At 46.8% G+C, this 17,196-nt stretch overlaps 1 protein-coding gene across 1 annotated transcript in view; it reads right to left on the bottom strand.

The window, feature by feature from the left end:
* Positions 1 to 16,476, bottom strand: part of LOX (lysyl oxidase) — a 117,185-nt gene extending 100,709 nt beyond the window's left edge. The window contains exon 1 of the mRNA XM_075324962.1: positions 15,655 to 16,476. Within this exon, the coding sequence (XP_075181077.1) occupies positions 15,655 to 16,324 (670 nt within the window). The 5' untranslated portion in view covers positions 16,325 to 16,476. The remainder of the gene's footprint in view (positions 1 to 15,654) is intronic.
* Positions 16,477 to 17,196: the final 720 nt, after the last annotated feature.

The raw sequence follows: 17,196 nt of genomic DNA, 5'->3' as shown, positions 1-17,196 counted from the left end.
CACAACTCCTTAAATGCACATATATTCAAAGTGGTGGTCAGCAGAAGCCCCAAAGAAAGCAATGGAACAATATGGATAAAAAGAGAGATTCAGGTTTGATGCTGCGCTAGAAACCACAAGAATCCAAGGGTGTATAATGAAATCCTTTTTCTTTATTTCTGCAGGTCAACGCGTTTCAAAGACATCCGTCTTCTTCATCAGGACAAAAATCAAAATCAAATTCCTTTTGATTTTTGTCCTGATGAAGAAGACTGATATGTCTTTGAAACGCGTTGACCTGCAGAAATAAAGAAAAACGATTTCATTATACACCCTTGGATTCTTGTGGTTTCTAGCACAGCCTCAAACCCAGATCTCTCTTTTTACCCATATTGTTCCAGGACTGAGCACTGACAGGTCACAGGGCCCTAGTTCAGGAAGGCACTTCAGGCTCCCCTGGTAAACACCTGCCTGGTGAAGGGACCATCAAGCACCTTACCGACATTAGTGTCCGGGACACAGCAGCAAAGGTGGAACCTGGGAACGGGGACAGAGGTCCGGCCCAAGAGAGGTTCAAGCTGCCTGTTGTACGAGCCAGGACGGAGACAACAGGAGAGGACCCCAAAAACGCTCCAAGCCACGGGGACCCACTAACTACTACAGACTACAGGGTGCATGGAAGTAAAGCTCACCAGTTCATTACTTCAGCACTGGAACAAAGGGAATACCGGATTGGTAAAGACCAGCACAAACCGGATAGCAGCAACTCCAAATCAGTGAGTAAAGCACAAATTAGACCGCAGCCCCTGTGTTGTCTGAATTCTTCCTACACGTCTGCACCAATATACTACAACCACCATCATCCTCCCCTGGGGCCTAGCTCTACTTGCGGAGAGCCATCACACCTAAGCTGCCTAATACCACCAGCCCCAGCAGTGAGAGACTTTGCAGTGGCGGATTTCCCCATATAGCCGCATACCGCAAGTGGCAGCAGGAAAAACATTTTATTTTAATTATTACCTTTTACAAATACCCCTTTTAAGCGAACCCCAGGGACACGGAACTGGGCAATGGCCACCCAATGAACTTTCTCCATAATATACAGCCTGGGACCGAGTACCCCAAAGCCCTGGGGTGTGTCAGCTTTTTGGCATCACGAACAGGATTGGACTAACCCGTTAACACTGGGTGACGTGCGCCTTATGGACTCTGTTTGTGATTGAACTTGTGAAAACTGCCCGCCATCTTGTGTGACAGAAAATTAACTGCGCCACAGAACGGCTGTGAAAAGGGCATGAAGTGAAAGCCCGCCCCCCAGGAGTGACCAAGCAATGTGAAAGTGAAACTGATGCAGGGTACCGGAGCCCTGCAGCAGAATGCTTCCGGAAAGGAGAGGAGAATGACTGCTCCAGAAGAGAGGAGAAGTGAACCCGGTCGTCCTGAAAGGTGGACTGTGGAGAGGCTGGAAAAAGAGGTCCAGCGGCAGTGCTGTGCCATTTGGGCACAGCTGCTCCGGCAAATAGACGAGTGGAGAGCCGATATGATGGAGACGATGATGGCTATGCGGACCCACAAGAACCGGTCGCCGCCTGCAGAGCTGCAGAGTGAGGACGTGACCCCGGAGACCTCCCTGGCCGCACCGACCTGTCTGCCGGAACCCACCCTCAACCAGGCCGCGCTGACACCTGACCCGGCTGCGAAGGACCAGGCCGCAACGATACCGGGAGACTCAGAGGAGGACATTGCCTCAAGTTCCACCGACAAGATACCGCCCGAAGCCACTGTCGGGGACTCGGCAGCAAGTTACCTGGACCGGGATTGCCCACTCCGGAACCGGAGGCCTCCAAACCAGCCCCAGAGAGGGGAGTCATCATCGCTTGGCTGAGGGTCGGCGTTGATGAGGAGACCCGGCTGGCATGCCAAGCCACGATCGACCGGCTCGCCCAGGAACATCAGCAACGGGAGGCCCGGAGAGCAGAGATGGATACCCGCTGCCTGGAGGAGAAATGGCATCTACGGCGTACCAGCTACCAGGCCAGGGGCCCAATGCACCAGGGTATGGTGGACACCTTTAACCTGGTAACGGGATGGACTTCATTATAGAGCCAGGACTGGGACAGAGGGTCTTTGTTTCCCGGCGGGATGTGAGGTCCCATCTCCCAAACTGGCGAGATTTTCAACCGGGAGATGTCGTGTCCTATATCCCCGGCACCATGGAGAGCAGGGCTGGTTTGCCCTGGATGTGGTTCCATGTCCACAGGGGGCCTTAGCAGATTCAGAACCAGTCACCGCTTCTCCTTCAGCACCAGTCTCCCAAGTGCCAGCAAGAGACAGTTGAGGTGCACAGGATCAATGCACACAGACTCTGAATGAAGATCCCAGGAAACCAGCTCATCCAGTTTTCCTTTTCCAACACCTTGGTAGCTAAAAACCTGTTTGCTACCAGTTATGTTTTCTTGCTTTGGTTTTTGAAATGATAATGTTTTGATGAAAATGGACCACCAGCTACTGGACTAGTAGTAGCAAATAGTTGCACCAGTTGTGCACACTACCAGAGTAATACTGCAGCAAAGTCTGTCGAAGAGGACCTGAATTCTGCAGCAAAGTCTATGGAAGAGGACCTGTATTCTGCAGCAAAGTCTTTTGAAGAGGACCCTTATTTTGCAACAACGTTTTGGGAGAGGAAAGGTCGCAGGAAGTGTCTGTGGCAGAGGCGGCCGAGACCCAGTCGTCATAGCAACCGGCGACATACCTCCCAGGGACACCAGGTTATGGGTGGCAGAAGGGGTGCCTCATGTAAATATGTTTCAATTTATAGAAACGTTTAAGAAAAGTGCCTCCCATGCATAGGAAGAAAGTTTTAAAGTTTTTCTGCAAATTAAAAAAATTTGTTTATGTTGCAGCCCGAGGACGTGTTGGGATATACCAAGGGGAAATGTGGCGCCCCTGAGTGTCAGATGCCACCGGGTACTGCATCCAACCCCGGATTCCTGGAAGACCAGTGCTGGTAACTAACACAACACACACACAAACCACACCCTTTTCCCCAGACTGGGTGACCGACTAGAGATGGAACTGACGGGTGGTCACCTATGGGCTGGGACGCATCCAATCAATTAGTCAGAGACCTGGGAGAAGGAGGGGCTAGTCAGTGCAGTTTCACACAGACAGACAGAAAGTGACTGTCTGAGGAGGGAGACGGGAGAAGCAGACAGTCAGTCAGCACGTGTGAAGTGACTAGTTAAGTAAAAAGGAGTACAGTCACTGGGAGAGTACGTACCAGTACTCACAGGACTGAGCACCGATGGGGCACAGAGCCCTAGTTCAGGAAGAAACTTCAGGCTCACCAGATAAACACCTGCCCGGTGAGGGGACCATCAAGGACTTTACCAACATTAGTGTCCGGGGCACAGCAGCAAAGAGGGAACCTGGGAACGAGGACAGAGGTCCGGCCCAAGAGAGGTTCAAGCTGCCTGCCGTACGGGCCAGGATGAAGACAACAGGAGGGGACCCCAAAAATGCTCCAAGCCACAGGGACCCACCAACTACTACAGACTACAGGGTACATGGAAGTAAAGCTCACCAGTTCGCTACATCGGCACTGGAACAAAGGGAATACCGGATTGGTAAAGACCAGCACAAACCGGGTAGCAGCAACTCCAAATCAGTGAGTAAAGCACAAGTTAAACTGCAGCGCCTGTGTTGTCTGAATTCTTGCTACACGTCTGCACCAATATACTACAATCACCATCATCCTACCCTGAGGCCTAGCTCTACTTGCGGAGAGCCATCACAACTAAGCTGCCTAATACCACCAGCCCCAGTAGTGAGAGACTTTGCAGCGGCGGTTATCACCATATAGCCGCATACCAAAGGTGGCGTCAAGAAAAACATTTTATTTTATTTATTCCCTTGTACAAATACCCCTTTTAAGTGACCCCCAGGGTTACGGAACCGGGCAACGGCCATCCAGTGAACTTTCTCCGTAATATACAGCCCAGGACCGAGTACCCCAAAGCCCTGGGGTGCATCATAGGCAAGTTAAGTTTGTGAAATGCACTGTTATTTGATGATCGGTGCATTGGAATATCTAATATGTGGGTTTTGCTAGTTATTCCCGCCCCTATCTGCCTGACTTTGCTTCCTCCCCCTGTAATAACAGAGACGGGGAGGGGACAGGCAAGCAGACTGTGTCAGGAATAACTAGCAAAACCTGACCCACCTATGAGATATTCCATTACACCTTTCATCAAATAGCAGTGCATGTCACAAACTTTACTTGCCTATATTTCAGAAAGTATACATGCGATCTCACAACTTATGCTTAGAATCATCATGATAATGCCTGTATGGCACTGGCTTTAGTTTGTATATGAAAATACTGGTGGTTGGTCCTCTTTACGTTTCTGGTATGTCTAGCTAAAACTAGAGATAGCAGAATAATAGCCACATTCACATGAATTGACTCTTCTTTGGACAATATCTTGAGCGATACCATGAATAGCTACCAGATACAAAATTAAAGGAAATCTGCCAACATGATTTTCACCCCCCAAACTATTTAAAATTGAAAGCAGAAGTTTACATACACTAAGAGTACTATGCCTTTAAACCATATGGGACAACCCATGACACCATGTCTTTGGAAGCTTCTGACAGGTATATTGGCAACATCTGAGCTAATTAGAGATACACCTGTGGCTGTATTGTAATGCACACCTGAAACACACTGCTTCATTGTGTAGCATCATGGAAAGTCCAAAAGAAATCAGCCTAGATCTCAGGAAAAGAATTGTGGACTTCAATAAGCCTGGTACAACCTTTGGTGCAAGTTCCAGAAAAAGCCATTACTCCAAAAGAAACATAAAAAAAGCCAGATTAATGTTTGCAAATGCACACAAGAACAAAGACCTTAATTTTTGAAGACATGTCCAGTGGTCTGACGAAACTTAAATTGAACTATTTGGCCATGATGACCATCATTATGTTTGGAGGAAAAAGGGAGAATCTTTGAGGCCTAAGAATACCATCCCAACTGTGAAACACAGGGGAGGCAGCATCATGTTTTGGAGTTGTTTTGCTGCAGGAGGGACTGGTGCACTTCACAAAATAGATGGCATCATGAGGAAAGAAGATTATGTAGCAGTGCTGAAGCAACATCTCAAGACATCAGCCAGGAACTTAAAGCTTTAGTAGAAATGGGTCTTCCAAATGGACAATGACCTCAAGCATACTGCCAGACTGCTTACAAAATGGCTTAAGGTATAACAAAGTCAATGTTTTGGAGTGGCCATCACAAAGTCCTGATCGCAATTCTACTGAAAATGTATGCGCAAAACTGAAAAAGCAGGTGTGAGCAAGGTGACCTACAAACATGGCTCAGTTACCCAGTTCTATCAGGAAGAATGGGCCCAAATTCCTACCAACTATTTTGAAAAGCTTGTGAAAGGATATCCAAAATGTTTGACCCAAGTCATAGAGTTTAAGGACAATGGTATCAAATACTAATGAAATGTATGTGAACTTTTGTCTTTTGAGAAAGTAATAAAAACGCCTTGAAACATTCTCTCTCGGCAAATATAAATAATTTTGGTTCCTAATTGACCTAAAATGGGAAAGGTTTGTTCTGATTTCATGTCAGATAGTGAGAAAAACATGCATGTTTCTTTTTAGATAGTGTATGTAAACTGGTTTCAACTCTATATGTGCATTTAGCTCTTGCATAGACAAATCCAGCCAGACCTTTACCTGTCTAGTCTATTCCCCCATTACTAAGAAATCAGCATTTGAATTAACATGCAAATGAGCTGAAGAACTATGTGTTGATCTTAAAGGGAACTTGTCAGGTGCAATATGCACCCAGAACCAGGAGCAGTTCTGGGTACATATTGCTAATCCCTGCCTACCTGTCCCTGTATCTAGTAGCATGGATAAAGGGATCTTTAGAAAAAGTATTTCTAAAGATCTTTTAACTTATGCTAAAGAGCGCTGTAACTAGTCCCAAGGACATTTTATCCTCAGACTAGTCCGTCCTCTTAGCATGTTAGCACGCCCACAGAGGCGTACTAACATGCTATTCAATGCTGCGTCACTAGCGGTGACGCGAGTACCTGTGTTCTCTGTGACCTCTGTTCTGAATGTCTAGCACTTCAGTCTTGCACAGTAGACCTCTCTGAAGCCCTGACAAATACACCCAGCTTCATAAAGCACATAACCGGCAGTGCTCGGCATTCAGCGGAGGCGCGGTCACAGTGAACACACGTACTTGTGTCACCGATGGTGATGCTGAACTGAATAGCATGTTAGTACACCACTATGTACTAATATGCTAAGAAAGCGGACTAGTCGGGGGATATAACTCCCTTGGGACTAGTCCCCGTGCTCATTAGCATAAGATAAAAGATCTTTAGAAATACTTTTTCTAAAGATCTCTTTATCTATGCTAGTGTATACAGGGACGGTTAGGCAGAGATTAGCAATATGCACCCAGAACTGCTCGTGGCCTTTAAGCCTTTGTAATTTCAGCTCCATTCTTCACCCAGCACTACAGTCTCCTGCTTTACTGACATCCTTTATGCTGTGACTTCAGTCTACAGGCAACGAGTCATCAGGGAAACAGGAAGAAAGGGCGCTGGGCAAGAAATAGAGCTTGAGTGACAGAAACTTCAGACCTACAAAAAGCTCTTCATCCTAGTTTACCTATCACTTCAAATAAAGGAATTAGTGGATTTGTCTTTGAAAGAGCTACACATGCACAAATAAATAGCTTGTGGTGTAAAATCCTGCTGACAGATTCCATTCAATAGCTTGAATTCACTCCACATTCTTAATCCATTTAATTTGAAATGAAATAATATTAGAGCAGGCCAAAATGATCCATAAAATGACTTATTGGTCAATTATCTAATTATTTATAAGCCTATGAAAATGGAGGGACTATTTAAAAATTGCTGTAATTACTAGTCGTTATTTCTGTAAACCCCTTCAATTAAGTCTGGAAGTCTATAACTGATCGCATCTTGATGGCTCCATTTCAAATTTCTAGCTGTACAGAGGCTAAATTATGACATTTTAGTCACGGGATCCAAATTTTCTTGACATTTTTCTGTTTGACATATATGAAATATCACTGACAATTATTAAGAATACTGTATCAAGATATTATCTCAAAGATTAAAGGTGAGGGTTCTGCTAGAGTTAAGATGTAATCCATGATTTTTTTTTTCCAGGTTAAATACTGAAGATCAAAAGGCACAAATACACTTGTTTTTGAATGAGGGGCCAAATACATAGTACAACAAATGTCTTAGCCACACGGCGAGAAAAACAGTGCGAGTGGAGTGCGATAAAACATCGCATTCCCCTCGGACCAATTCTAGCCTGTGTGTCAGCACACATGGGCGATTATTTTCTCAGCCCTAATCGGACTGAGAAAACAATCGCAGCATGCTGCGATTGTAAGCTGAGTCTCTTTCTCTCGCACCCATTCAAGTGAATGGGGCGAGAGAAAAATCGCACTGCACTCGCGGTACACCGGTGTACTGCTAGTGCAGTGCGAGAATGGCAATAGCCAGCTACGCAGTAGAGAGGGAGAGAAATCCCTCCCTCCCCTCCTGAGTGCCGGCCCGCCCCCCGCAGCTGAGGTCTGCTCGCACGAACGGACCTCAGTTGCAAGGACACAGACATGACACTCGGCTCTGCTGTACTGCCAGCACGAGCCGAGTGTCATGCAAGTGGATCGCAGTAGTGCCCGTGTGGCCCCAGCCTTACAGAAAGACGGAGGAAGGAATGCTGGGCTTTTTGTTTAACATCCATACACGTCAGTGAGAGGACCTAGCATAAGCATAGCCACCTCTTTATGAAATGAAGGGTACAAGATCTGCACCTAATAGGTGTTTACAGCTTTAGGCCCCCTTCGCACGTCCATGAAAAAAACGATCCGTTTTTTCACGTACGTGTTCAAGGGGTGGTTTGCTCCCCGTGTGCCGTGTTTGTGGCACATTCCTGTTCACCGTGTGTTATATGTAATAACACATGGAGAACGGAAAGCCCCGCCTACCTGCATCATCCGGCGCTGTCTGTGGTGCTGCATGACAGCTTCTGGCACAGGCCACGCCCCGCTGACGCTGCTTCCAGCCCCCAGTGAAGAAGACGCGTTGTTCAAAATCACTGGGGGACGGATGCAGGTGACAGCCACGGCAGAGACTGCAGGACTCGTGGAGGTGAGTATGTGTTTTTTTATTTTTTACAATTCCACGTGTGTTTCTCCGGCTCAAGTCACGTGCACCCGCATCCACACTACTTCCGTGTGGTACGTGTGCGGGACCGTGCTGCCGGAGAAACACTGAAAAGCATCCGTGTGGAGCACACGGCACACGTCTGCTCCACACGGAGGCAAGGGCCACTGGCAGAACACGTGCATGCACATATACCCATTGATTTTAATGGGTATACGTGTGCCCGTGTCTCCGGTACATACGGGCACGGACCTAGCACGTACCGGAGACACGGACGTGTGAAGGGGACCTAAAGGAAACTGTCAGGTGCAATATGCACCCAAAACCATGAGCAGTTCTGGGTGCATATTAGTGATTCCTGCCTAACTGTCCTTGTATACACTAGCATAAATAAACAGATCTTTAGAAAAAGTATTTCTAAAGGTTGATTAACACACTATAAAGAGAAAAAGACATGGATTGCACATCCCAAAAAATACAATGATCTAAAGCCGCTAGGCAAAGAATTAAATAACAGAACATTGAGGTTCTTTGTTACCATTCTGATCAGATTGTATTAAGCCCACTGCCACTTCACGGCAAACCTCTGAGTTGGTCCCTATTCTACACCTTATAGTGCGACACTGTGCACTAACCGCTGCTGCAGCAACAAAGCACCAGCAGGGCAGGTGACCTGGTGCCTCACATGCTGCAAGGCAAAGCCCCCATGGCTCCAGGCCCCACTGGCACGAAACCACTACAACAGAGGCCACCACACAGTACTAGCACACTGTGAGAGGAGCTGCGCACTCACCTCCCACTGGCTCCCATATGTGAACTGGGAGCAAAAAAGGCTGACCCCTCTTGCAGTCTCCTGCTGATTAAAATCACCTGTGCAGCTCCTCTCACCGTGTGCTGGTACTGTGTGGTGGCCACTGTTGTGGTAGTTTCGTGTCAGTGGGGCGGTGGGGCCTGGAGCCATGGGGACTTCGCTGTGACATGGCAGTGGGCTTAATACAATCTGATCAGAATGGTAACAAAGAACCTTGTGTTCTATTATTTAATATTTTGCCTAGCGGCTTTAGATCATTGTATTTTAAGGTGATACATTTTAAAATGGTAGGGGCCCAAGCGTTTGGACCCTGGTTTGCCAACTGTCCAGAACTTCCAGGACAGTCCATAGAAATAGGACACTTTTTTGCCTTCACGTAAAAAAATGTAAGGTATACGTAATTTTTTGAAGCTGTAGAACCCTATACAGATTGTTTTGACTGTATTTATCATCATTTTACAGTTTACAGTGAATGCAACTGACTTCTTCCTATCAGAATTATGGATTGTAGACATGTATCACTTATTCTAAATAATTTATTATGGTTTTCCAATGTGTCCATTCTATAAAAAATATTGTCTGTTGGTGATTTTTTGATAAGCTGTCCAGAAAAAAATAAGTCATGTTGGGAACCCTGGTTTGGAGCCCCATGGATGGCCTGTTAGAATGGAGAAGTAGTATGTATGCTCAACATGCTAACCTATTCATTCCCTATGGAGCTTCTGAAGACCATCAAATACAGCTCTATGGCAGTCCCATAGAGAATGTAAAAAGTGGCAGAGGTGCATGCACACTGCTGCTCCATTCCAACGGGTAAAAATGCCTCATTCTTGTAATTGGTGGGTGTCCCAGTGCTCAGCACCCCATCAATCTAAACATTGTCACCTAACCCTTGGACAGGTTATACGAGTAAGGCTATGTGCGCACTTACCGGATTTTTCGCGGATTTTGCCGCGGATTTGCTGCATGTTTCGCTGCAGAAAATGTTCATAACATCTCTGCAGTGAATCACCAGCAAATCCTATGGAGAAAAAAAATCCTGTGCGCACTGGGCGGAATTTGACAGCTGCATGTTTTGCTGCGGGAATCCCGCAGCAAAAACAAGTGCATGTCACTTCTTTTCCGCACAGCGCTGCGGGATTTTACTCCATTGACTCAATGTTAATCAAGAAATCCCGCAGGGAATAACGCAGGCAGCAAATTCTGTGCGGTTCACTGCGTTTTCCTGCGTTATTCCCTGCGGTATTTTGCGGTTTACCTCCGGTAATGTGCATCACTTGCTTGCGGTTTTGCAGGGAAGTGATGTCATTACAGGAAGAGGAAGCCGTGCAGAGTAAACACACACACAGATCACAGACACAGACATCACAGACACATAGATCACATAGAACACAGACATATAGAACACACATAGAAAGAAAACGGAAATATAGGAAAAAAAGAACGTGGGCTCCGCTGCATATTTACCGTCCAGCCGAGGTAAGCACACAGCGGCGGCCCGGTATTCTCAGGCTGGGGAGGGAGAGGGGCAGGGATAATGTCCCCCGCCTCACTCCCCCTCCCGCAGCCGAGAATATCAGCCGCAGCTGCCCCGGCACTGTCGCATGCAATATGCAACAATACCGGCGTGTCCTCGGCTCTTCTTGCCACCGTGTAGCAGTGGTGGCAAGGTAATACAAGGGGTTAATGGTGATGGGGGACCACCGCCATTAACCCCAGGCTTGATCATGGCAGCGTCTATGTGACAGCTGACATGATCAACCCGTAAGTAAAGTGAATAAAACACAGACACCGAAAAATCCTTTATTTTAAATAAAACAAACAAGCCTCGTTCACCATTTTATTAACCCCTCCCGCAACAAAACTCCGGCGTAATCCAGGTCCGACGTCCAGCGCTGCTTCCATCCAGCCGCGACTGTCACAGACACAGGCTGAATGAAAGCAGCAGAGGTAATTACCGGTCATTTCCCACGGCCGGTAATGTGAACTCACTGCCGACCGTGGGAAATGCAGCGATCTCTCCTCTATCTATCCCTCTATCTATCTGTCTGTCTATCTATCTATCCCTCTATCTATTCTTCTGTCTATCTACTCTCAGAATTAAATGACTTTTTTTTTTTTTTTTTTTTTCTTCAATGTGCTTTATTGCATTGAATGCAATAAAGCACATCCCAACCCGCACGCGGCAAAACCGCGGCAATACCGCGAATAATACCGCGGTAAAACTGCAGCAAACCGCGGCAAACCGCATGCGGTTTTCGGGTGCGGTTTCCCGCGGTTTTTTACCGCGGGTGCGGTAATCTTTGAGGGCATGCGGAATTTTCTCAAGAAAATTCCACTTCCCAGTGCGCACAGAGCCTTAAGGCTGCTTTACACGCAGCGATGTCGCTCGTGAAAGCACCCGCCCCCGTCGTTTGTGCATCAGGGGCAAATCTCTGCCCGTGGTGCACAATATCGCTAGTACCCATCTCACGAATTTACCTGCCTAACGACGTCGCTGTGGCTGGTGAACTGACTCTTTTCTAAGGGGGTGGTTTGTGCGGCGTCCAATAGAAGCAGAGGGGCGGAGAGCAGCCGAATGAAAGTCACGCCCACCTCATTGCCGGAGGACGCAGGTACGGTGTTGTTCGTTGTTCCTGGTGTGTCACACGTAGCGATATGTGCTGCCTCAGGAACGACGAACAACCTGTGTCCTGCACCAGCAACGATATTTGGGATTTGAACGACGTGTCCATGATCAACGATTAGGTGAGTATTTTTGATCATTAGCGATCGCTCAAAGGTGTCACACGCAATAACCTCGCTAACGAGGCCGGATGTGTGTCACGAATTCCGTGACCCCAATGACATCTCGTTAGCGATGTCTTTGTGTGTAAAGCCCCCTTAAGATCTTTCAACCAACCTCTTTAAAGGGACTGTTTGCTATTAGGAAACCCCCAATTTAATGAATTCAGGACCCCATATATAAAAAATACAATGTATACTCACCTCCTGCAGTGACGTTTTTCGCAGCTCATCAATATTCCGTAAGGGCAGACGTCCGCTCTGATGAAATACTAAAGGTTGCAGCTGTTGAGCGGCCTCTCATTGGTTGTAGTTTGCAAGTGTCACAAGTCACATCACTTTCCATGAATAGCGGTGTTGTGCAGCTGCAGGAGGTGGTACACACTTTATGTATTTTATTTGGGGCCCTGAATTCAGGGGCACACATCATTGGTGCAACCTGAGTGGGCCCAAAAACTAATGGGGTCCTTTTCTACTTCCAAAGAAGGTGAAATTGTGCATTTTGACTAGTTGTGTTCTGTCCCTGCAGAAATTTCTGCAGCGATTTGAACAGCACACGTGCACTTCAAATCACTGCAGAAATGAAAAAAAAAAGAGCCGATTTCATGCGCTCTGAGTGCAGCCCCTCCCATAGACAGAGCGGGGGATGCATGCAGAGCGCACAATAGAAGTGACATGTCACTTCTTAGAACGCGCGCTTCGGGCAGCAGCCGAAGCGCTGCGCTCTAATACGCCACGTGCGCACGTCTCCTGCATAATCTTCATATGCTGGGGACGCAGGACGCATGCAGTTACGCTGCAGTGCAGATCGCAGCGTAACTGCATGCAAATACGCAACGTGCGCACATAGCCTAAGGCGGGCTTTGCACGCTGCGGCATCGGTAACAATGTGTTACCGATGCTGCAGCGATAGTCCCCGCCCCCGTCGCAGGTGCGATATCTTGTGATTGCTGCCGTAGCAAACATTATCGCTACGGCAGCTTCACATGCACTCACCTGCCCTGCGACGTCTCTCTGGCCGGCGAACCGCCTCCTTCCTAAGGGGGCGGGTCGTGCGGCATCACAACGACGTCACACGGCAGGCAGCCAATAGAAGCGGAGGGGCGGAGATGAGCGGGACGTAAACATCCCGCCCACCTCCTTCCTTCCACAGAGTCGGCGTGAGACGCGGTGACGCATGTAGGAGATGTTCCTAGCTCCTGCGGCTTCTCACACAGCGATGTGTGCTGCCGCAGGAACGAGGAACAACATCGTACCTGTCGCTGCTGCCAAATAATGGAAATGTCGGACCCTACACCGATGATACGATAACGACGCTTTTGCGCTCGTTAATCGTATCAAAAAAGATTTACACACTACGATATCGACTGCGACGCCGGATGTGCGTCACTTTCGATTTGACCCCACCGGTATCGCACCTGCAATGTTGTAGTGTGCAAAGCCCACCTAAGACTGCAAAGGGCCTATATTTTCTTCTTGTACAGGGGCCCTTTTCTGTCCCCTAGTGCCTGAATTGATTAAACTTGGGTTTCTCAATGGTTGGCATCCCCCTTTAAGAGTTCAGCCAAACATTTGGAAAATTGTTGTTCTACATTGGAGCAACAAATGAAGCAGTAGAATTCATTTGATAAGATATTGCTAATAAGTTAAGCTGGTGTCACACATAACGACGACGACAACGACGTCGCTGCTACGTCACCATTTTCTGTGACGTTGCAGCGACGTCCCGTCGCTGTCGCTGTGTGTGACATCCAGCAACGACCTGGCCCCTGCTGTGAGGTCGCCGGTCGTTGCTGAATGTCCAGCTTCATTTTTTGGTCGTCACTCTCCCGCTGTGACACACACATCGCTGTGTGTGACAGCGAGAGAGCGACGAAATGAAGCGATCAGGAGCCGGCACTGGCAGCTGCGGTAAGCTGTAACCAGCGTAAACATCGGGTAACCAAGGGAAGACCTTTCCCTGGTTACCCGATGTTTACGCTGGTTACCAGCCTCCGCTCTTGCTGCCAGTGCCGGCTCCTGCACTGTGACATGTGGCTGCAGTACGCATCGGGTAATTAACCCGATGTATACTGTAGCAAGGAGAGCAAGGAGCCAGCGCTAAGCGCGGCTCCCTGCTCTCTGAACTGTGACATGTAGCTGCAGCACACATCGGGTTAATTAACCCGATGTGTGCTGCAGGAGAGCAAGGAGCCAGCGCTAAGCGCGGCTCCCTGCTCTCTGAACATGTAGCACAGCGACCTTATGATCGCTGCTTCTGCTGTGTTTGACAGCTAAGCAGCGATCATAACAGCGACTTACAAGGTCGCTGTTACGTCACCGAAAATGGTGACGTAACAGCGACGTCGTTGTCGCTGTCGTTTAGTGTGACACCAGCTTTACTGAGGACCATAGATAGTATTCACGATTATTCTCCAGTCAAATGGGCAAAAAAGTAATAAACACTCAGAAATATACATGGTCTATAATACAAACAAGTCAAATACAAGAATTCTGCACAGATTCATAAAACGTAAAAACAGATATATGGTCCTATATATTGTCCTATAAAAAGACACTAAGGGGTACTTTGCACACTACGACATCGCAAGCCGATGCTGCGATGCCGAGCGCGATAGTCCCCGCCCCCGTCGCAGCTGCGATATCATGGTGATAGCTGCCGTAGCGAACATTATCGCTACGGCAGCTTCACATGCACTCACCTGCCCTGCGACGTCGCTCTGGCCGGCAAACCACCTCCTTATTAAGGGGGCGGGTCGTGCGGCGTCACTGCGACGTCACACGGCAGGCGGTCAATAGAAGCGGAGGGGCGGAGATGAGCGAGACGTAAACATCCCGCCCACCTCCTTCCTTCCACATAGCCGACGGGAGCCGCGGTGACACTGGTAGGAGATGTTCCTCGCTCCTGCGACTTCACACACAGCGATGTGTGCTGTCGCAGGAGCGAGGAACAACATCGGACCGTCGCGTCAGCGTAATTATGGAATTCACCGACGCTACACCGATGATACGATTACGACGCTTTTGCGCTCGTTAACCGCATCATCTAGGATTTACACACTACGATGTCGAGAGCGACGCAGGAAGTGCGTCACTTTCGACATGACCCCTCCGACATCGCACCTGCGATGTTGTAGTGTGCAAAGTACCCCTAAGACTAAACATGTTTCTCTACTGTCCTTCACCTTATTGTCATCATGTCCATCCCTACTGTATACATGTCTGGAGATCATCTTGATAACATATTGTTCACACCGTTCCAAAGTTGAAAGGAAAAAACATTTATCTTCTATTTTTAACTTAATGCCAAAAATAAATAAATCTTCGCCTTGCTGTTTACTTGCCAAAATTTGCTGCACTTATGTTCCCTCAGTGTTTTCAATTTAGTGTACAGAACTATAAATATCTTACACAGACTTGATAACTTGCAGATACGTTTTATTGACTGTTCATGATTACCGTATGTTACAGAAGTATGTAGGACGCTGTACACCATCTGGTATTACCACCAAATCTATCATGTTAATATTGGAATCTGGCCATTTTGTACATTTTATGCATTAGGTCGTCTTTTACCATCTACATAACAATTGTATAAATTAGCTGTGTCTGACACATTTACTATCGCAGGCTGCTTTTATAGACAAATGTGGTATATTGGAGCCCCCTTGAGGCTCTCTTGTGTCTCAAAAGTAGGTCAAATTTTATCAGTCAAAATAGTAATATTTCTGGGTATTTTCATGCGTAATATTGATACATTTTTTATATATATACTTATTTACATTGATATAGCTATAATTTCTATTATTTATTGACATTCATCCATGCATTGCTATATCTTACCATACTGATGGTACCGGGTACCATAACCAGGTCGTTGTCTATCAGATGACCTTGGCCTGTCGTAGGTGTCATAGTAGTTGTAATATGGATTGTCATCATTGTATTTGTAAGGGTTATATGGATCATCTCCTTGCATCATGTCCAGTCTGGCCCTATTGTTTGCCGTTGCATTAACTCTTTGTGGTTGCTGTGGACTTGATGGTTGTGCAGGAGTATGCCTCCTGTCAGCAGAACTCTCTTGTCTGTTTCTTTGTCTAGGAGAAGCATCCTCTCCTTGACTTCTTGTTCTCCCAGCCTGGAACCAGAGACGACCCGCTGTCTCACTTGCCTGGTTTGAGGCTGTGGTTTGTGGAACTTCAGCCTGAGGGTTTTCAGATCTGGAAGCTTGTGGTCTCCCTGAAGCTCCTGAAGATGTATTGTTTCTGCTGCTTAGTAGCAGCAAGGGACTGTGAGATGAATTAGATGTAGAAGTTCTTCTCCTTGATGGCTGGTACTCCGAGCCTTGGCTCAATAGGCTGTACACTCTTCCATTGTTCTGCCACTGCACTCTCTGCCTCCATAAAGGGTTTGCACCCCCAGCTATCCTCTGATGTTGGCAGGTGCCTTGCAAAACACAATATAAAAGACCAACAAGATGCAGTAAAAGTAAATTCACTTTAGAGGAGTCCATCTTCCAAATAAAAATGTAAAGTATCGAGGTTTCAATGAAAAAGTGACATAAATCTCGGAAGTATGAAAAAAGTAATAAGCTGAGAATAGAAGCAATTAGAGTCAATGAAAGGGCAGCAGCTAGTCTGTCTTTTAGGCAAAGGAGACGAGTGAGCCACTTCTCATATTTCTATAGCTTTGCTGGTGCTTGTACTGGTGAACAGAGGGGAGGAGTAATGGGAGTTTTAAAAGTTTCTGGCACGTTTTATAAAAGTTATACAAGGTTTATTGGCTGACTGCCCCCTCTGTTATTTGTTCATATAATACGATTGAGAACGTGGGGCTTAACATATCTTCAAGACCTTCCTATCCAGACGACGAACAGAAACACTCGCAGATGAAATGTACACTAATATAAAAGTGAAGATTCTTCACATGATGGTTTTCTGTAGCTTATCAGCTGTAATTTACACCAGAAAAATAAAGATATGCAGCTACAGTATTGAGTGAACAATGCTTCCAGAGCATCACTCGTTTAGAATTTTAATACCTCTGTCATTGTAAAGCACAGACATGCGCTATTACTGAATAATTTCCAGCTTGTGAGGTCAAACATTGAGATTTCAGTAATTTTAAATAATTTAGGTTCTATGTTTTGTTATTTTTTAGAATCATTCATTCTTTACCTTAAAAGGGTTGTTCAACAGTGGAAATCATTTTTTAGCTATAGATGGTTATAAAATTATAATCGGAGGCATATTCACCTTCCATTGCCTTCACTGATCTAATGCAGACCAGTCAAAGGGCTGTATCAGCACTGGAAGCAATGTTTGTATCGTGTGGCAACCACAGCAGGACCACTGCAGCCAATCACAGGCTGCACAGTCCTGATAA

This window comes from Anomaloglossus baeobatrachus, chromosome 1 (assembly GCF_048569485.1).
Source record: "Anomaloglossus baeobatrachus isolate aAnoBae1 chromosome 1, aAnoBae1.hap1, whole genome shotgun sequence".
In the NCBI taxonomy this organism is placed as follows: domain Eukaryota; kingdom Metazoa; phylum Chordata; class Amphibia; order Anura; family Aromobatidae; genus Anomaloglossus; species Anomaloglossus baeobatrachus.
This window is presented reverse-complemented; position numbering and strand designations above follow the sequence as displayed.